The sequence below is a fragment of the Chinchilla lanigera genome, unplaced genomic scaffold, assembly GCF_000276665.1.
Source record: "Chinchilla lanigera isolate Chin_1 unplaced genomic scaffold, ChiLan1.0 scaffold00064, whole genome shotgun sequence".
In the NCBI taxonomy this organism is placed as follows: Eukaryota; Metazoa; Chordata; class Mammalia; order Rodentia; family Chinchillidae; genus Chinchilla; species Chinchilla lanigera.
Genome location: NW_004955465.1, coordinates 3,413,544 through 3,435,861, shown reverse-complemented (window position 1 = coordinate 3,435,861; position 22,318 = coordinate 3,413,544). Strand labels below are relative to the sequence as shown.

The 22,318-nt window shown below is 41.7% G+C and overlaps 1 protein-coding gene across 1 annotated transcript; it reads right to left on the bottom strand.

The window, feature by feature from the left end:
• Window positions 1–2,303: 2,303 nt before the first annotated feature.
• Window positions 2,304–21,939, bottom strand: Elovl2 (ELOVL fatty acid elongase 2). The gene is made up of 7 exons (XM_005398829.2): window positions 21,876–21,939; window positions 16,812–16,999; window positions 14,523–14,600; window positions 11,110–11,281; window positions 7,608–7,732; window positions 6,906–7,040; window positions 2,304–5,274 (listed from the first exon to the last, which is right to left on the bottom strand). The coding sequence occupies exons 1-7, from the start codon at window positions 21,889–21,891 to the stop codon at window positions 5,149–5,151; spliced, it is 840 nt and encodes a 279-aa protein (XP_005398886.1). The 5' UTR covers window positions 21,892–21,939; the 3' UTR covers window positions 2,304–5,148.
• Between the last annotated feature and the right edge of the window lie 379 nt (window positions 21,940–22,318).

Below are 22,318 nucleotides of genomic sequence, written 5' to 3'. Positions count from 1 at the left end.
ACACCCATCCACTGAGGAATGGATAAAAGACTTGTATTTTTATACAATGAAGTATTACTCAGCTATCAAAAAAGATAAACTTGAGGCTTTTGTAGATAGATGGATACAACTAGAGACCATACTCATACATGAAATAAATCGGACCCACGTGTGTAAACATCATATTGTCTCCTTGGTGTAGGAACCTGAAAGACTAGGTAAAACTCAAAACGTACAATTGATGATAGGAAAGAGAAAGAAATTGCTCACAGGAAGGAACGACTGGGATGAAGAAGAAAAAGAAGGCAAAACATAAATATATGAATAGGTGTGATGACTGTATTGCTGTTGTCTGGTGGTATATTGAAATGAACAGTTAATGCTCACAATTTTTTATGTTCTGATTGATTTTGCATGCTTGTGTCTGGTGGACTGTGCAACTGATTTGAAGGTAACAATATGCAATGGAATTACAATGGTGAACTACCATCTTGTCTGGTGAAACTATTATCTCTAATGTTTTATTGAAGAATTATTTTCTTATTCTCTTTAATGGTTTGAGCAATCTTTCATTCTTACATCTGATAATCTGAGCAATGTAGTTGAGGATAGTGATATGTAATGTAACAACCACTACTGATTTGTATTAATTTGTCTTGAAACCCTGTATCCCTTTGAATGTTCTTGCTTTGATTTGTTTATGTTCATGATACTGGTATGCCGCTACTGTTCTATTTTTTTGTTTGTTTGTGTCTCATGTACTATTCTCTTTAAAAAAAAAAAATGATGAGAGATGGTAAGATGGCAAATATAAGAGCCCAAGCTCTGTCTCAAGATATCCAGGTAGTTTCCTACTGTAGTGCTTGGAGACTTCAAGGTACATGCAGAGGGCTTTGAGGGCAGAGCTGACCTTGGCCTCATCAATCTGCCAAACATGATGCAGCCACAAATTTATAGCAGGTTCCTCCCCAGCTCCATAAAGATTGCACTGACAGATTGCTCAGCCAGAATGATTTGCAAATTGTCTTGTCCACTTAGTGGTACTCCAAGGTTTCCTCAGCACAGTTTAACATGGGAAAACGACCCATAAGTTCAGAGCTGTTATATCCCAACTCCAGGACTCAGAGCCATGTTTCTTGAAGGTTAAGTAGTATTTAGGCAACTGTAGTTCACATTTGAGAGTAGTTGTTGTCTTGTGGACCCTAAGAGGAGCTATTCTTAAATATGTGAAAATCAGTCTGGGCTACGTAAGTGAATTCACGGCCAGCCTCAACTGCAGAGCGAGACCCTGTTTCAAAAACAAAACAAAGTTGGCTCCACCCACTGTTTAAAATAATGAAGGAAACTGAGGTGGTAGCTCTTCACATTATTCACTTCCCATCCTGTTACGATTTGTGCCTGGATGTTCCTGCAAAGCTTCACACAGTCATGGAGTGGGCTTCTAGAGTTTTTGAGTGATTCATAGTCCAATGCTGGGATTATGGATGTGAGCACTACACTGCCCTGGGGTGGGCAGCCTGCATACAATATGAGGGAGGGAAAGAGGCTTGCTCCTTCCCTTCCCCCTTTTAATCTTGCTGTCTTTGCTGTTTTGGGCCGCCATGAACTGTTACCTTCTGCCATGTGCCACTCTGCCTTGGAGCCAGCCCAGTATGGACTGAAACTTCCACAAACTGTGAGGTAAATAAACTTTTCCTTCCTTAATTTTGGGCATCAGGTATTTTGTCTCAGCAATGAGAGAAAAGTAACCAAGACATACCCTTCAATCCAGCTCCCGTTCAGATGGGTAGAATAGTCTCATGCCTCCCTGCCTCTCTGTGTGTCCTGAACCAGCCTTGCTGCACTGCCGTTCCTACCCAGGAGTTTGTCGCTTCATAACTGACATGTTCAGCACATGGTTTATGCTTTGGAACCTGTGTCTTGTTATCCTGAACATCGTATTCAAAAGTACTCTACACTGCCAAAGTGCCTGGTTGTGATTCTGATCCACTCCCTTGACTTACATCTCTCCTAGCTTCAGCATGGCCACCTCAGCTCTTTTACATCCCTGCTCCTGTGCAGAGGGGCTGCCTCTTGCGGTGAGGCTCTCAGTGAAGAATGTCTTTGCTCAATAGGGTTTCTGCCTATTATTTTACCTCAAACCTAGTGCTCCTCCCGGGGCCACCCTATACCATGTGATAAGGTGTTATACACACTGCATCCTCTGCTTAGCTAGTTGGTCTTGAGTTTTTCTTATGAGTGACCATCTTCTGAAAGACCTTAACTTGGTATATAAATACTAATGTTACATAGCCCATCTCGAAATGAAGAGTTAACATCTAAAATTAATTGCTAAAACATCGCTTTATTGAAAAAACTCCCTGAGTGATCATTTAGAACACCATATAGACACATATTTTAACTTCTTTGGACCATAATAAAAATCATAACATGTTTTTAGTGTAAAAATCAATTTATTATACAACAATCATACAGAATGCTTTTTATCTACAAAGAAAAATGGCTTTTCCTACCTCCCTGTCCATTCTAGTCATGATACAGGTACTTTCAAAAGAAAACAAAAAGGTCATATCCTTACTTTCCAAGTAGGCAACCCCTATAAACATTCAAAATGATGTGGAAATACTGGGAAGAACTAGAATGGTACTTACACATAAAATGCTGCTCTGCTCATCACAGTAAATACAATTTTCCCCTAAAAGTAAATATTTTTCTGAGGGGGTGGGGAGAACTTTATTCATCAGTATACCTAACTAGTTCAATATATGTTTGATGGCTTGAAAATTTTTGTTAAATCTCATTCACCAGATAATCCATTTTGTTTTAAAAGTTGAGGGAATTATTGACCCACTTTGTAGTGTCTTTTAAAGTATTTTCATTCTTGGGGTAAGAGGAAATTGACAGTATCCATTTTTAGCAGATTACAGAGATAGCAATTTTTTTTACAGCTGCTTCAGGAAAATCACAATAGAAGTAAAATTTTGGTTTTTTGATGTTATAGCACTTAATGACAGGTTAACATACTTACCTGATTCAGTTTCTGTGGCTCAGATCTCATAGCTCTTGTGTCTATCAGCCCTTGGATGGTTTAAGGCTCTAAGTGTTTTCATTACGCTTTACTAGAATTGATTTTCACTTGGATCCGAGTGGTTTGAAGCTGCCCGGTACTGACAGCTGCGTGACTGTCAGTTGGCTGAAGGTTTCTGTGCCACATAGACGTGAAGCCCATGGAAACACCCCAAGCTGCAGGTATGATGTGTGGTGAGATTGTGGGGTCTCACAGGCAATGAAAAATAGGCTGAATACAATGACCAATGATGTGGGTCTCCTCTGAGTCTCGTTTTTACCCAGAATGCACTTCGGTAACACATTTTGGCTTTGTGTTTGAGAAAGAAAACGGGACTCGAGTCCTTTTTCGCAAAGGGACTTTCTCTGTCTGATCTGGGTCCTGTCATAGAAGTGTAATATGGTCAAAGCTAGCCCTAGTTTCAAAATCAGTTCCTGGAAAAGTACAGGTATAGTTGTAAATGATAAGAGAAGCAGGTGATGATAAGCACCTAGGGCAGGTCAATTTTAGAAAACCATTCAGAAGACAAATGTGGGTACCAGTCAGGAAGAGCTCTGCTCAACAGAAACAATCAGCTAGTACAAGTGAGTCGCAGGGCACAGTGCATTTACCCTGAAGACTTCTAAGTTTAGTCACCTTCAAAATACATGCCAGAGTCCTGAGAAAGGGTAGTTTATATGAAGTAAAAGTTTAAAAAGTCACCCTCTCAACGGTGAAAATTTAAAACCAGAGTTGAAATGGGTGGTTAAAAAAGGGGTAGAAAGGCACTGTTCTTACGGAAATGGTAAAAGTGCCTTTCCAGTGCTCACACATTTGATGTTAATTTCACACATAAAAACTTATATTTTAAAAAAATGAGATAAAAAGTGTCAAAGTTGGCAAATCTTGTTTTATATGGTGTAATCTTTAGAAAATACTTGTTTTTATTGTCAGTACGGTTTAACAATAAGGAATGGCCCAACACTGGGGAGAAAGGGAACACTCACCAATGCTATCCCCAGGCTGTGCTGGGTTCTCTGCAGAGATCACAGTTCTGAGCAGGGAGAGGCATTTTCACTGTGGTTCATAACCTGCCCGTGGCTCAGGGTCGAAATCTTTCCAAAGTACATCTTTTTCTCTTCAAAAACTAAGCTGCAGAGACTGATAGCAAGTGTTTGGGATAATATTCATTAGTGGGGTCACAAGAAACGGTTGACAAATCCAGCGTTTATCTTGTCCACACTGCTGTTAATCTTATTTCTAATATTCCAGTGGCATGTACATCCTAAAGGAAAGGGATTATTGGACTGTGGTCCTTAATGGGCAGCCAGATAGCAACACAGGTTTTAGTATAAAGAACGTCTTTATTAACCTAGGCTCACTATCATGGGAGGTAGGCAGGAATGGATGAATAATTAAGGAGATCAAATTAAAACCAAGGAATGACTCCTATCCAAAGCCCCTGAGTTATGAGGATTTGGCAGAAATTTTTTTCTTCTTAGAATACCTAAAATTTTAGTACAGTATCACTAAGTGTAGAATTAGAAGTGGTTTTGCAAATCTAACAAGACTGACTTGAAGGAGAGAGATTTTGCTAGACTTGTCTTCTATTTATGATCCCATTTAAATATTTTCTAGGGTTGATTCTAATATTGCTTAGAAACAAAAGCAATATTATGCACCCATAATTATTGCTTAATGTAGACTAGAACATAGCCTGTATTTACAATCTCATTAACATTTTGTGGTACACAGTTTAGTCTGAGGATCTGGAGACCTCCCATGAAAAGCAGTGCCCCGTGTTCCTGGCTGCGCATGCGTGTAGGGCTCCACAGAGTCGGTTTCCGGGCGGGCGCCTCTGTGGGAGGGTGGGAAGGTGGGAGGGAAAGATGCACTCGTTCTGAGGTCTTCAGAGTCCAGCCTCACTCAGTGCTGACCAAAGCATTCAGTTAACAGAGTAACCTAATGGCAATACAGTAGTACATTCTGAGTACAAATGATTTATAACGCAAAAAGAAATTAGTTTATGCTAAAACATAACAACTTTCAATTTAGTCTTTGCTTTAAAACAAGCGAATCTGCCAGGCTAGTGCAACGTGTCTGCTTTTCCCATTACTCTATTTTTATTGTGTTTTCCTGTTCATCACTCCATTCGCTGCAGGGAAGTAGGCTTTGGAAAGACCGTTCCTGACTTCTTTCTCTGCACGTGGCTCTTTTGTCTCTTTCTTCACTGGCTTTTTCCGGTATGTCTGTTGGGTTGGTGTATATGTTGAAGAGAAAAATGAAAAAAAGATTCCTTAATAAGAACTTTAACATTGAAGATAGTTTAAAAAGTATATGTTTTTCTTGGGTGCTGGATTTTCTAATCAGAATCCGTATTTGTAATATGACCACCTACACGCCTCTGGTTAAAAGATAAAAATAAGGTAAAAACCAAGATAAATGCTTGAAGTCAACGAAAGGTTTCATGTTAGGCCAGGATTTGTGTATCATGGGGTTAGCATTCAAATTATTCTGCCTTAGTTGCTCACTTGCAAAGAATGTACTTTTAAAAATATAATTTAAGTGAACAATGCTGTCATTTTGAAAGCACCAACACTCAGGATTCTGCCTTGCCTTGGCTTTTGATCTATTCCTCTGGTGCTAGGGACTGAAGCCAGGACCTCAGGGCTCCCACTGAGCTGCACCCCCACCTGACACAGCCTGCCTATTTCGTCAAAATAGCTGATCTCATTTTCATTTAAAAAACAAAGTGATGGTATTAATAAGGATCAAGGCTGAAATTATATCACGAGTGTTAGGACCAAAATTCAGTGTGAACCATCATGTCGTGTTCAAGCTTTCAGTGCCGTGACCTGCCCCTGCTGTCTGCTTCTCTTCCAGCATTAGCACTAAACGCATTCCCGAGGCTTCCCTTTAACGTGAGTGTGTCTTTGTGTGTATGTGTCTTTGTTTGGGTTCACTGATGATTACTTCTTCGAAATTCTCTTATAAAAGTAAAAGCCTAGTCAGCCCCATTTCAGATACATAGAGTACTGGATCAGAAAAGCTGTCAAAAGTTAAGTTCCCAAACTATATAAAACCACTGTGGGTTAACTTTCAGCAAATGCAAACTGAAAAATCAGAGAGCACTTATTTGTCTGAGGAAACAAATACAGTTGAATACAGCTTCAAAAGTACTGTTTTCAATATAAATGCATGTTTTCATTTTTTAATGAAGCTTTCTGTATCCCCAGGTCACGGAGGAAAGCAATTTACAATCACAACCAGCTGAGGCCTGTGCTCTGTCATATTTTTTATAGGTACTTGGATAACAAAGTCACTTTGGAGCCCTCTCCCGTTTAAATTGTTAATTTTAAGGAAAATGACACTAGAATAAAGAACAGGTCAATGTGACCTTCCCATTCTGATTCATGTTAAAGGATTTTTTTTCAAATAGTGAGTCTACAACATCAAAGTAGCTGATATGGGCTTAGTGAATTTAATAAATTACTGTTCCCAAGGGTTTTCTCCATCCATGTCAGTTTTCCTGGAACTGTCTTATTACATTCATTTACCCTTAAGATTTCATCAGATTTAGCAGCACAGCGCTAACAATGCATGACACAAACTGAAAACTGTAGGTCACTGGTGGTTTTGATAAACATTTTTCAGTGCATGCCTTTAACAGAATGCCTACTAGACTGTTACTAGTGCTGTGCTTATTCTTCAAGGAGGAGTGTGTAGGGAGAGGAGTTAAGCATGCAAGTTTTAGTTTTTCCTTTGTAGATCATTATGTGAATTTATCCACAAACTCTGTTACTATATTTAATCAGTAAAGCTAAATACATAATGCAAAAGCACACAATCTATGACCACTGAATACTGATATTTCACGTACCTGGAAGTAAAAGTTTAAAAACAGGATGACCAGGGTCATCATGTAGGAAGACTGGAAGATAAGGCAGCCGAAGGGGAAGCCACAGGGCTTCACGACAGCGCTCAGCGTGTGCGTGATGGTGAGCAGGAACTGCACCTGGGGGAGGGGGTGGGGTGAGTAAAGCAGGCCAAGACCAGAGGGTTCAGATAGCAGCTACCGTCACCTGCATTTTTATTTCTGCGTTCTGCAGAGGACTAAAGTAGCCCACTACCCTCTCCAGAAATTGTATTTGAAATTAGTATTGGTAAATGAAATTACCCCTTATAACTCTTCACAAAAAGCAGTCGCTAAAATCATTTAAAAACAATTTAATTTCGACATTAAAAATACTCATTTTTACATTTCAAAGCAAGGAACTTTCCATTATAAGCTGACTGCATACTCAAAGACATTTTAATGCACAAAGTATAATTTTTTTTTTTTTTTTTTTTTTTTTTGTTTTTCTCCGGTACCGGGAACCGAACTCACGACCTTGCGCTTGCCAGGCAGGCGCTTTTGCCGCTGAGCTAAATCCCCGGCCCCACACAAAGTATAATTTTAAAAGGCCATTTTCAGAGAAAAAGAGCCTCATCACAGATCGTGAAGCCTCTGCTGCCTGAGGAGATGGGGTTTTCTCCTCCATCTATGAGCTACATGGAGAAGGCGGAAGAGGACACGACGTACCAGCTGAGCCTGTGTGAGGTATTTCTTCCACCAGAGGTACTTGTGCATCGACGGGAACACTGAGAGTCCATAATAGGAGTACATAAGGATGTGGATAAAACTGTTCAGCGTTGGTCCAAAAAAACCTATAGAAATACAGTATAAGAGATACTTTCAGACAGTAAGACTATGCATCCTTTTTCAAGTGATTCTTCTGAGCATCATAATGACACGGTAGGTATAGGACAATCATGGAATGTTCACACTGATGAATCCCCCACTTTCTGTGCTATTACTCTAGGATTCCATAAAAACGCCTACATAGGAGGATTAAACCAGGACAGTTTTTCAGCCAGAGTGCCAATCAAACAATTGATCTGCAGAGGTTTTAGCATCTGTCTTACTGTCATTACTGTCAGCTAATCAAAAAGAAATGTTTGCTTAAAGCTAGTGGCAGAATTCTGTAAAAACAGAGCTATTTTTGCTTTGACTAAACTCCAGATGAGCCATTTAAATTGTAGAAAGAGCCTTTTGTGGGCCGGGCATGTATGCAGTGGTAGAGTGCTTGCCTAGCACACACAAGGTCCTGGGTTCAGTCCCTAGCACAATTCAAAACAAACAAAAGAGTCTTTTATACATGGCTGACCAGGGTGCTACAGAGTCAAGAATACATATTCTTCACCGATACATCACCAATTTCTATCTTAAGGGACTTAGGAGCCAGATGGTGTTGGAAAGTGAGAGGATCTGGGGGAGGGAGAGGGTCCAGCAGGGTGAGACCCTCCCAGTTCCCGGGCCATCTGAAGGACTGTTAGTTAGGACAGGGCTATCTAAAACCCCGTCCCCGGGTAGCATGTTCACCAAAAGTTTTCTTTCTACTTGATGCCAACATGGGTGCCTGGTGTTTCAGCCAACCGAGGAGGTGGCTGTGTCCAGCATTAAGTGAACTAACTACCAGAAGGACTCAAATTCAAGAAGTAAGATGCCACAGAGGGTTAGTTACTGGAAATGGAGCACTCCCTGCGGTGAGGGTTAGATCAGTATATGAAGTGCTTAGAATCAGTATATGCAGTGCTCAGCATTTAGTGAAAGCCTTCCCAGTGTTAGGCTGGGATCCACTTGTGTGGGTCTGTGAGCTATATCGAGTCTATGGAAGGAGATGTGTTAGAGGATCACTTAGTTGCGTATCTGGTTATTTTTTTCTTCTTCTTTTTTTGAGACAGGGTTTTACTATGTAGTTCAGGCTGGCCTTAAACTCACTATGTAGCCCAGCGGGGCCTCAAACTTGTGGTGATTCTCCTGCCCCAGCCTCCCGAGTGCTGGGATGATAGGAGTATGACATCATGCCTAACTTCCTTGCTGTTGACTGTAAATTTTAATTTTCTCTTTTAAAAAAGTATCCTTATTTGGAAAGTATGTATAATCATAACTACCTTTGAGGCTGTGATGGGACTAACAGATAATACTAGGTGAACTAAAGGGTGCTGCACTGCTGGTTAAATTCTCTAGCCTGGTTTTCTTAATTGTTACGGCTTGTATCTAGATGTCTCCCCAAAGCCTCACTGGGGTCACAGGTCGGGCTTTTTGGAGGTGGCTGGATCTAGGATGTGTGATGCTAGGATTAAAGGTGCCCCACCCTGAGTGTGAGTGCTACCCAGTGGGTAGCCTGGATAGGATGTAAGGGGCAGAAAGAGGGTCGCCACTTGCTACCTTCTGCCTGCTATGTACTGTTTCTTCTCTGTGGTACCCCTCTACCATGCCACCCTGCCTTGGAGCCAGTCAACTATGAACTGAAACCTCTAAGCCAAACAAACTAAGCCAAACAAAGCGTCCTTCTTTAACTTTGGGTGTCGGGTATTTTGTCTCAGCAATGAGCAAAGTAACTAAGACACTAATCCGAGAGCAGTTGGCTGGAGAAAGGCGAATCAGTGAACAGGAAAAGGTACGCTGTCACGTGTGCAGTAACTTCTCTACACACGCTGGCTTGAGTAAAGTAAGCTGTTACGACGCTTGCCTTTACACAAAAACACACATGTAGTTTCAGAGCACCAGGTGGCATAATATTAGTGATACTGACCTGCAAGTTTTCATTTCTATCGATTAATGAACATGAGTAGTTGGTGCTTGTAATTTTTATTATACACTAATGAAAATTGTCACATATCTTACAGGACTATTTTTAAGTGATGATTTGGGTAAGTTTTAGATGCTCAGTAATTTGTAATGAAACTGTTGGCAATTATAAAAAAATACTTAACCTTGGTGATTCCCCTCTGATACTGATCAGTCTTCCGTAATAGCTGAATATGAGGAACAAGAGCGGTCCCTCTAGGAGGAGTGTAGGAAGCATTTCCTTCTGCCCACTGTACCCCAGAAGTTTCCTTCAGGCTGTAGTTTCCATTTGGACCTTTACAGCCACTGATACACAGTTGATCCCTGACTTGTAATGGTTCTCCTTAATGAGTTTTTAACTTTCTGATGATCTGAAAGGATACACACTCAGTGGAAACCATAATTTGATTTTAAACGTCAGTTTTGCCTCAAGTTAGAAGTTCATGGTCTGATCGTTTCTTGTGACACCAGGCATTGGCAGTGACCAAAGCGCCCACCGCCCAGCGGGGACACAGCTGGCAGTGCGCTGAGTGGCCCAGCCAGGATGCTCACAGGGCAGGTGCAGGAAAGTTTTCTGACCCCTGTTATTTTCCACTTACCATGGGCTTAGTGGGTGTGACTCCCCTGTCAAGGAATATCTATACACCAAGTGTGTTTGGTGTTTTTTTTTTTCTGTCATCTCTACAAAATCCTAAATCTTTGGACAAAATCATTTCTCTTAAATTTCACCTGTCTTGATTTTTAATAGAATATTTTCAAATCCTTGGGGACAGCACACAGCGGAAAGTACTGCTGCCTTTAGCTCAGTGCTTCTCAAACTGCAGGTCCTATATAACCTCGTAGGGAACTATGAAGTCAATGCCATGAGAACTGCCATCACCTTTTAGTAAAAGTGAAACAGGATTGAAAAAAACAAACCACAGTGCACTGGGAAGAGCCATGGTAATACTGTTTGGTGAAACTTTTTTCATATGACGTATATGAATAAACACACTATTTGTAGTTCTTAGTGAAAAAAATTCAAAGTCATTGCTCTGGTGGGTCACCCAGAGGTGTCACTCTGATTTTCCAGAATGTAAAACCAAAAAGCCCTAACAACTGAACTACTGAGTCCCAGGGAGGCCGTGGAAGGCACAGCGTTTCCAGAGGCAGAGCAGCACCGGCTGGGCCGTGCACACCCTGACATGGTGCGGGGAGACAAGTTTCCGCTGAAGGTTAGACGCGGGTCTTGCCACACTGGAAAGGAAAGGCCGCTGGCAAACACCTTCCTCCTGCTGCCCCTGGGCTGGCTCCTCTGCGGCCGCCCCTCCCCACGGTGCCCCTGGGATGCCCACTCCAGAGCAGGCACCCTCATGGTCTCGTGAACCCAGCCCACAGAACTGAAGACCAGAAGGCCAGCAAGGGGGCTTACTTTGTCCACAGGGAATCCAGTTGAGAACGCACCACCAGATGTTAAACATGGAGGCGTGATGGTAGACATGGAGAAAGGTAATCTGACTCGTCTTTTTTCGTAGAACGAAGAAAATTGTGTCTAAGAATTCCACCAGTTTGGAGAAGTAGTACCACCATAACACTCTGGCTACCTGTAGGCATTTTCAAAAGGAGGGAAGAAGGTGAGAAATGAAGATGCCCCTGTGCTGCCCGCACCTGAGCACTCGGCGCCCTCTGTTTCTTTCTGACCACCGAAAATACTGCTTATCCGGCGCCTGTCTGCGGTGTCTTCACCCCGCTCTGCTGAAGGACGCGGACTACCAAGACTCCTATGATCAAGTTGTGCCCTTGTGCCGGCCCGGTCTCGGCCAAGCTCGCGTGCGCCCGGGGACCCAGGTCCACTCCTCCCGAGGGCTGAGTGCTCTTTTCCCTGTCCAGCACTCCCCTACCTCGGGGCTGGCCACCCTTTGGGGTGCTTCTCTTAGATGCTGCCACCCCTCTGGAACGCTACCTACCCCTCCCCTCTCCTTTTTCAGACAGAACCAGCTGCTTTTTCTATTCTCAAATTACTTCACACCTCTGCAGATAACCCTAACACAGTGCAGGGAGTGTTCCGAATCCGTCAATCCACTAGGAGGCAGACATCTAGCTCAGCTTTGCCCAGCCCCTTGGGGGTCATTTCAGTTTGTTACATTAACTTGAAAGTTTTCTCCAGGGCTCTAAGGTAGATGTGTTTGTCTCTTGAACTTAGCCAGGGGCCGTTTATGACCACATCTTTTATGTCTTATCCTCAGACCGAAAGACTAAAAGTCAAGATGATTTTCATCCTAACAGTCATAGGGAATTACCAGTCTCCCCCTAGAGTTCCTCATGCAGACCTCTTCAGGTAAGAGCATTGTGTCTTCAACACTAACTCTTACATGTGAGATATTTCTGGAGATGTTACACAGTAGGAATCTTGAGATTAGAATATTATGCTATTCTCTCTGTTGCCAAGATACCCATGAAGCAGTGGCATTTATCTTAATGTCTGAGGGAATAATTAACCTGCAGAAATATGAACCCACAAATAAATACAAAGTCACCTTTAGAAAATTGTATGGTATATCAAAATGCACTGATTTGTGATAACAAATTACAGTAAAAGGAGTATAAGGAAACTGACACATCTTATTTGTATTATAGCTTTGAAGATATTTTTAAAATGTATATTTGATGTACATTAACCCACTGATATTGAAGATTAAAATTTTTAAAAATTTTGTACAAAGTTATATATGGTATCTATCAAAATTCAAGGAAAACAACTTGAAGAATAAGCATTTCCTTGTGTGTGTTAGGAGCATTCTAAGAACTTATCACTAGGCACTGAGGGGTTAATGAGATTTTAAATAGTTTATACCATTGCTTATTGGTAATTACAGACTTTAATCACAGAAATTTTTCAAACCTGTACTAATACAGGGCGAATAATAAAACGAGCACTGTGTGTCTATCAGTGAACTTTAAGACTTTTCAGTATGATTTGAACGTGGTTTTCTCTATTCCCAGTTTCTTTTGGGTTGAGGGGGGAGTGTGCATTGTAAGCAAATCCAAGATCATTTTACCTGTAAACTGTCCTGACAGACTCTCGGTTGTTTTAACATAACCATGAAGTAATTATCATGTCTAGCAAAATTTCTTAATATCTTCCAATAGTGTATGTTCACATTTTCCCAACTATCACAAAAATTTCAAGTTTCTAATCAGTAACAGTTCCCACTCCTCCCTTTTTCCCCCACAAAACCACCAGGTGCATAGAATTCCAAACATATGGATTTGGAATCCCACCTCCTTAGTCCTTCATTCTCTGTATCAAGCACTGAGATGAGATTCAGGTGTCGTTTCTTTCTCTCTTGGTGAGACTGCTTCACACGAGGTTCCGTGTGCTTCTTCCTGAAGCACAGCAGAAGGCGCACAGCTCCCAGCTGTTCCCCCAACACTCAGACTCGACGGTGAGATCACGTGTTAAAAATCACTACGAAGTCTTTACGCTGCTCCCACCCAGCAGCCTCGTCACTTACAGCTGACTGCTGTCTAGATGGGTTATTTCAAATGCAGATGCAAAGTGTGATTTTCTGATTCTGTTTCTACTTACATATTTTCCTCTTCCACACAGAACTTGCCTTGTTTATTCATTTGGAAGCTCACATATAAATGGCAATTAAATGTTTAATTGTTTCCCGTTTTTTCTCAAGTGAGTTAGTGTTCTAGCAACCCTCACAAGGTAAGTGATTTTTCAATGAAAAGTATCATTTCAAACATATATCTTTGAACATATATATTTAGTATCTTTCTAACACTCAAACTGCCCTGTCTTTAGCCAGCAAGTGAGTGTCCTTCTAAGGTGGCTTCTCTTGTCCTGACCATACCAGTCATGGAGAGCATCTTTGCTTTGGGTCGTAAGAACTCCTGGGTTTATCTTAAGTACATTTCCAGGCCTAAATGAGAATTAACTCCTCTAAGAGCCCTTACTCTTTCTGGTAGAAAATTATATTTAGAGAGCAGATCTGGCTCACTGCCCTGGACTGTCACAGACTAACTAGGCCTTTTCTGAGCTAAGTCTTCCCAGTTTGTATCTATGTTTACAGTACGCTTTACTATTTTATAATTACCTCTTTCTTTTAAATACTAGTTGCTTAATTAATGATATTAATTCATTATACACCTTCTTCATCCTACAATATCTAACAGTCTCAGAACAGCAGTAACCAGTATTAGCAACAGCAACCAAAAAATTACTGAATTCTATTAAGATATATCCTTAGAGATGTCCACTCAAAATACCGTTGTAAGATCCCTTGAACAATTTTCCATAAAGTTACACTACCACTATATAGGTTTATGTACTTTAGATTGTTTCCAACTTTTTTTAGGAGAGACTGCCCTGATTTTTAAAAAAAAAAAAAACCACAGTGATTCCAGTACAAATATAGCATAGGGTATACTCAGAGAAATCCAGCTTCTATTCCTGTTCTTTCTGTCCTGTTCCCTATCCCAATTAGCTTTCAGTTTATCTGCCACTGTTCCTTTTTAAAAGTACTGTAAGTAAATTCACGGATCATTTCTTGCACAAAATGTGGTCTGCAAGTCGCTTTGCTTCATTTGGAGAAAGCCCGGAGTCAGTTTCCCGACGGTGGAGAGGCTGTCCTCATCGGCCTGCAGCGGCCCCCGGTAAGCAGCGTGCAGGGCCCGTTCGGCCACCTCCCGTCAGCAGCCAGTTTTGTTGCCCTGTGTTTCTCTTAGGATGGGAATCCCGTGCGTCTCGTCCCAGCCCATCCTCCCTCTGGAGGGAGGAAGCGCTGCCTCTTCAGTGGGAAATGGCTCTGGATGCTGATGCTTTCTAGTGCTTACCCGGACATCGGCGTCTCCTGCACTGTCAAGGTTCTGACACTGTAAGTTGTAGCCTCCTCCCCAGCTGGACAGAATGAGCTGCCAAAGAAGCAAGCACAAGGGAAAATCAACACAAGAATTTGCGCGCAAACTGAATTTCCCATTCGCATCTCTTGCATCAAGCCAAGGTCTGAGTAGAGGTGTCCCAGAAATGGAGTTTGATTTAATCCCATCCTCAGAACACATAAGGGATTTAATTTTTATTGCTGAACGGAAATTAACAGTTATAGTCCTTCATATATTTTACTCGTAACCATTTACATTGGCCCAAAGTAACATGATCTCACTATCATTTGAGCAACAAAACTTTGTCTGTTTAGTCTTCCCTTTCTACCAAGAAAATGTAGAATTGAATATAAATAAATATGAGGAGCTGGGCATGGCACACACCTATAATCCCAACACTCTGGAGGCTGAGGCAGGAAAATTACCTAACTTTTAATCTACAAAAAGGAGAAAATTATAGCACATAATCTTTAAAAGCCCATTCAAATCATCTTATTTTGAAATTCTGTATTATTTTTAATGTTTTTTAAATTTTTATTCTCTTTAAAACAAAATTTTTTAAAAAATTAAAAAGGGGTAAGGGATGTAGCTCAGATTGAAGGCCCTGGGTTCAATCACGAGTACCTCAAAAGAAAAAAATTACACGGCTAGAAAGTATAGAATGATGATTTGTTTTTTTTTTTGTTGTTTGTTTTTCTCCGGTACCGGGAACCGAACTCACGACCTTGCGCTTAGAATGATGATTTGAATCCAGACTTCCTACTTCATTGTTTACTGTTCTTTCCACATCATGAGAAAATGAGTTTTTTTATTCTTTGCTGAAAATTGTATAAAAGAAGTTCTCTTTTGTAAAAATGTCAAAGTCTAGAGCATAAGTTATTTAGCTTTGATTTACATAAGATGTGATAGGCAAAATACCTAGTATTCTTTACTGCCTGATAGATGCAGAAATGCATAGCTGTATTAAGACGTATATTGAACTGAACATTCAAAAGATGAACTACTAAATAACATTTAGAATGTTTTAGACTTTTGTGAGGTTTCACTGTTCTGATGTACTTCTCTTTTCTTCTAACAAAAGATCTGTTAGTTAACTGTATTATCATGAAAGATCGTGACAGATGAATCCCGTGAAAGAGGAAAAAGCTGGACTTGCCTGATGGGCTCTGTCACTAATCAGGTCACTCCCCAGTCCCTGCTGGGGGATTTATGTTCCTGTTCTTGACTGGGACCAGTAAAGGGCTAGCAGGATCTAACAGCGTCTTTTAAAGGACAAGCACATTTTTTTTTGGTTGGTTTATTTTTCAAACTAAGAAGCAGGTTAACTTTGTGCACAAAGATTAACTTAAAAGGTCTATGGTCAGGTCTATAGTAAGGAATTGTAGTCTGTTTTTATGCTAACACAATACAGTGTCAGGTACATTAGTGAGCACCTACGTGATAGGATTTTGGAGTTGTTAGCATGGATTTCCTGACCCCAAATTGTATCTCCTGCACTCTCATGCCAAATTCCCTTAGAGTGTCATCCCAAACATTTAAGATATAGTATTAACCATTAGGCAAAGATTTGCTTTCTTTTTTAATTCAAGGATGGTAGAAGGACTTGTGTCATCACCAGCCATTCATGACTTGTATGAATAATTTTCTCCTAACTTAAAGATTTTATTTTTATTCATCTGTCTGTGTCTCTCATTTTTTGCCACAGCAAGTTAGTACTTCTTCCCCCGGTACTACACAGTAAAATAACTTTTGATTGTATAGGCAGGGCAATCACTACTTCTTCTTACAGCCCTGGGCGCTGTTTCAAAGGTGTCCAGAGTGTTTTTTAAGGCAACATTCACATGTGCACCCTGTTGGGCTAAATGAATTGGACTTTAAGTTAAAATACGCTATCACTATATATTCTCAGGAAAATTACCTACCCTTTCTAAGCCTCACTACTACTATCTATAAAAAGGAGAAAATTACAGCACATGATCTTTAAAAGCCCATTCAAATTTAAATTGCAATTCTAAACTTCAGTTACACTAAGGACTAAAAAATAGACCTCTACTGGGGTAAGGAAAACTCAAGTTAGAAACAAGGACTTCTGGAACTTTGGGAAGGAATAATGCCAGCTCCTGGAATGGGTGGCTGAGGTCTTAAAGACCAGTACTGACAATAACTGATAGGTCTTTTAGGCCAGATAAGATTGCTTCTGAAATGACTCAATTACCAACTCAGTTTGGCTACACACACACTTACCTCTACCAGCATATATGCAGAGAGAAGTGTGATTCCGAGGTTATACAAGGTGAGGGTTCCCCTGAGAGAAAGAGCAGGTCTGTTCTTCATATATTTGTTGCCCAGCCATATTGAAAGCAGGTATGTGACAGTTAGAAGAAAGGTAGGAAGGTAAGAGTCCAACATGAACCACCCTCTGACTCGGGCATCTGCAAAGAAGCACATGTGGAGAATCCTGAAGAGTAACACTGCTGTCCAGTTAGCACTATTGTCACATGTGTGTTGTTTGTGGAGCAGCCTGCCTGACCCTCAGGGAATACGTTCCAAGGCCCCCAGTGGCGGCCACACACTACGTTCCTTCCCTGTACAAACTGAATGCCTTTTTCATCTTGACTAATACTTACCATGCATGTGGTCATAACTCTGCAGTCTGAGCTGTAACAGCAAAACTAGCATGGATTTCTTTGTCCTTCACAGTTCTTACTATAGATCTTAGCAGCGGCAGCCCTAGAGTTTTTCCTTGCTGAGAAGTTTTACTTTTTCATTTAAAGAAAGCATGTTAGGTGTGTCTTTGCCATATCCAAATTGCCAGTATAAGTATCCAAATGACTCTTGCATGCTGGAGTCATTACTAAGTAAAATAGGGTTACTTTAACATGAGGAACTGTGGATTGTGTAGTCCACCTGACCACTGAGAAGGCTCCTAAGTGACTAAGGTGCAGGTAGTATAGACTGCATGGATACACTGGGTACATCAGGACAAGCCAGAGACTTCATCATACTACTTAAAACAGTATGCAATTCAAAATGTATGAGCTCCTATTTCTGGAGTTTTTCATTTAATATTTTCAGACTGCAGTTGACCGCTGGTAAGTGAAACTACAGAAAATGAAACTGCAGATAAGGAGGACCTGACAACACAACAGCGTACTTAGCTGACCGATACAGCATTAAGCTGGCTTTGGGTTGGAATTCAGAGGAAACCAGTATGGGCTGAACAGTTAAGGAAGGTTTCATGCAGCAAACAGTACTTAAGCTCTGAACACCAAATGACAAAAGTAATACAAATGGGAAGTAAGCTACTGAATGTCCACTTTGGAAGAGTTACTACATTTGCTTAGTTTAACTCAATATGAATTAAGTACTGCGGTGCCGTTTTATGGATAAAAGAGCTCAGAAAACTAATAACTAGCAGAAAGTCACATAATGGTTGGCAGTAGAGTCTGGATTTGAATTTACCTCTGCCCCGAGACCATGACTCATTGCTGGTGTTCCATGGGGAAGATTTGTGTAGGTACAGGATATGGTACTAACGTCGTATCCTAATTCCTAAAACCCACATTGCCCAGAATATGCCTAGAGTCATTACGCGGTCAACCAGGAGTGGGTTTATGAATCCAAATGGAGCAATGAACTTTTATTTTTTGTACCAGGAATCGAACTCAGGACCTTGTACTTGCCAGGCAGGCACTTGCCAGGCAGGCACTGTGCTGTTGAGCTATATCCCCAGCCCCTGCAATGAACTTCTATAGTACAGGAAGCATGGGAAGTTGAAGCCAGCAGAGACAACACCCTGGAACTGATTCAGAACGGCAAGAAGAAAGTACAAACCTGGCCAAAGAACTAGAAGCATAAACCGCAGGGAGGCAGGAACTTGGCTACATCAAGACCCTCTAAAGAATGAAATAAAAGACTAAATAAAACCTGTATAATACATCTATAATACAGTTGCTAACACTTGAAAACAACTGTAGGTACAAATGACTTTTCTGGTCTTTTTGTTTAAAGAAAATAACATAGTTCAAAATTTAAAAAGTTATATGCTGTTTTTAACTTAAGCATCAGGCAATGCCTTTATTTTGAGGAGCCGGGGATGGAACCCAAGGCCTCATGCATGCTAGGCAACAGCTCTACCACTGAGCTACACCCCAGCCTGGCAAAGCCGCCTCGATGCCTGGTTCACCCCTAGTCTCAGTCCCATACTGGCATACTCCACACTGTGTCTTACTCTGACCCTTCCTTAACCCACCCATCCTATTGACAGTTCTGTTCTTAGGAGGATAGTGCCTTCTACAGCTCTGTCCCATTATTTATTCTATAAACATCTCCCACTAGTAATGAAAATAAAAAGGTAAAAAGCTCAGCATCCATGTGATTCAGATGCTACCTTTTACCTACTTGGCTCCTAATCACCTGTCATAAAAGTCTGTGCCATATGCTACTTCCTCACATCCATCCCACATGTAAGCTCTGCTCCTCCATTCATGCCCAGATGAAGGACTTGCCTTCTGAAGGGAGCCACCTCCTACTGCTCTTTCATAACTACAACTCCTCCTTTGCATAAAAATTATTTTTTTGCCACAAACTATCTAAAGGCTTTTGCATGTATTAATGTTTTTAATTCTCAAAGCAATCCTATTAAGTAGGCAATAGTATTATGGCCAGTTTACTTCTAGAAAAATTGAGCAACAGGAAAAAATTTAACTTGTACTAAACTTGTACCCTGCCTCTTCTTAATAGTGTTCTGGGTTCAGCTGTGCCTCCTGAAAGATATGTTCAAGTCCTAGTTTCTGACAGCTGTGACTACGAATATTTGGAAGTGAGGTCTTTGAGGATGTAATCAAGTGAAGAAAAGGTCAGAGTGGGTAAGGGTAGGACTGAGACAGTGGGGCTTGGACCCAGAGATGCAAAGAGAAAGCCATATGAAGCTGGTGGTAGAGAGGGGAGACTGTCTGCAAGTTCAGGGACACCAAAGTTGCTGGTCACCACCAAAACTGGGAGAGAGGCCTGAAACAGATTCTTCTACAACCTCAGAGAGGGCAGGCTCCAGCCAGCATTCTGCTGGCCTCCAGAACTGTGAGAATAAATTTCTGCTACTGCAAGCCACTCAGTTTGTGGCACTTTGCTATGGTAGCTCTAGGAAATGAACAAATGTGGTTTAGTACTTAATTGCTTTCCAGTTATTTCAGATATGCTAAGTTTACCTCCCCAGTGACAGTATATGTCCCATCAAACAGTGAAGGGTCTTATTGCTCTCTTGTGTCACACCCACTCAGCGTTGAGTTAAAGAGGAGACAGTCATTAAAAACATATCAACTGGCACACTGAGTCAAGCACATATTGCCAAATGAATACAGCACCTGAAAGTTTTTGTTTTGCTGTCACGTTCCAATAAATGTCTGCTACAGTTAAGGGTTAATTATAGTTAAGTGCTCCAAAGAAGGCATGGGAACAAGTACCTTTAATAACATTTCTTTGCTCTGCATCTGTGATAGGCATGTCCCTGAAGTACTGATATGCTGTGCACAAAACCGGAAAAGACTAGAGGATGCCTAGAAGTTCACTAGATGTCCTGCCAGCCAACCTAAGCTTAGTCTCTTTTAGGGAGGGAAGAGGATTCTTGATGGCTTAGATGCTAGACATCCGGTCACTGTGCAGGTCACATCTGAACCAGCTGTCAACTGTCTCCTTGTACAAAGGAAAATGTCCACGCAAATGAGCAAAGCTGAGTAAACAACTGCAATCCTCTCTCCAGCATCCCCTATCTGCACCATTCCAGGTCACAGTGATCTCACTGACAGCACAGGTCAGGGTGACCTTGGCTCCGAGCAGTTGCTGTTTAACTCTGTGGTGGGAGTGTTAACGAGAGTGCCACAGTCAGCGGGAATCATAGCTCCTGTGGGTCTAGCATGAGGAGCTGTGCCTGCTGTACTGAATGGCTCTCCGCCCCACCCGCCAGAACTGCAGGGATTGTACTGACACAGGGATTCCGCCATGCCTACCCAATAGGGTGCAGAGGAAAACATGAATGTGACAGTACTTTTTAAAAAGCTGTACACTGAGTATCATGTTAAAGCTATATAAATAGCCATTCTCTTGGGATAGTTTACAGAGCCTGTACAGAAACTGGGGAAGGGGCAAATAATGTCTAAGTGGTCAAAGGTTCTTGGAAACAGAACCACCTCATTTTCTTCCTCCACTCTTTCCTCTAACAGCGTTGAGGAAATAACTTGTAAAGAACTATGAGTTTTCCACAGCTCTGTGAACCAGTGAGGCTTAAGTGAAACAGAACATTTTGTCTATAACTCATTTGCAAAACATAGCGCCAATGTGGTCCCAGAACCGCGGTCAGCTCTGGAGGTAAGTGTTCGGTAAAGGCATCCTGGCCCCTGCCCACCTGGGACCACAAGGAGGCATGGGGAGGAAAGAAACAGGTGATGGAATAAGAAGGCCTGCTTTTGCGTGGAAAGGCTGTCGGCAAAAGTAACATCTGATACTTGAGATATGGGAGAGAAGGCGCTGACCAGAGGGGGGAGACAGGGAATCCCAGGCTCTCAGAACAGCATATAAGGGCTGTATGGATTTGGGGAATTAAATCTCAAGCGGCTGTGGCAGAGTGAGTGAAGAGGACTGGCATTAAGTGGGATGGGTCATGGGGGTGAGATGATTCAAGTGCACAGAGTCCATGCCGAGGTTTGCTTTTCACCCTGATGGCAGTGGGGATCACTGGTGAGTTGGAAGGGACTGTGCCAGAGTGTGGTTTAGTTCTTCAGAATATCAATAATAAATGGCTGGACGCTGGGAGGCCAGTTAGGAGGCTGCTGCAGTCCAAGTGACTGGTGATGGAGGAAATACTGAAGACTGCTTTGTTTATCCCAATGGGCCAAAGCACAGCAAGGTAACACATGGTCAAAGGAACCTGAGGTGGCGTGGAAGGGCAGGAATTCTTAGGTGACTGCACGTCCAAGGAAGGAGGAGGTGGGCAGTGGAGAAAGAAGAGGAAAGTAGCCTAATTTAGAAGGAAGCCACAACCTGGCTCTGTAGCCAGAGAGATACTGGAGGCAAATGACACATTTCATGTGCTCCTGCTTCCTGCTCCTCTTTCATCCCAGGAGAGATTGCGCATGAGAAGAATGGGTCTTCGGGATGTTCTGGGAGACAGATATCAAAAAGGAAGGAAGTTCAAGTTTCTAAGTGTTACATTCCATACTATTCTCAGCACATCAGAAAACATAAGCCCTTAATCCTTTCCACGCCATTCTTCCTAAGCTCTTTCCACGTGAAGTTCTCAAGTAGCTCACTCACCTCGCGGTCCAAACATATTGTCCAAAAAGGCATTGATTTCATCATCGAAGGCCTTTAGATGCTCCTGAAGAGAAAAAGAAAAAATTAAGTGCTTTAAAAATAATTCTTAAGACCAGGCATGGTGGTGCATGCCTGTAATCCCAGCACTTGGGAGACTGAGGCAGGAGGAATGCCGTGAGTTTGAGGCCAGCCTGGGCTCCACAGTGTGTTCAAGACTTACCTGAACTTGCACAGCAAGACCCTGTCTCAAAAAAAATCTTAAAACAAGCTCTCACCAACACGTATTTATAGGGTATCCAAGGGTCCCAGCTTCAAGTGCAAAGACTAAGGAAAGTGGCCAAAAAAGTGCAGCTCCTCACTGGGTATAAGCTTGAGAAATTAAGAAGGAAACAATTCCTCTTTCATTTCCTTAGGCAAAAGGAGTCCTGGAAAACAAACTTAGT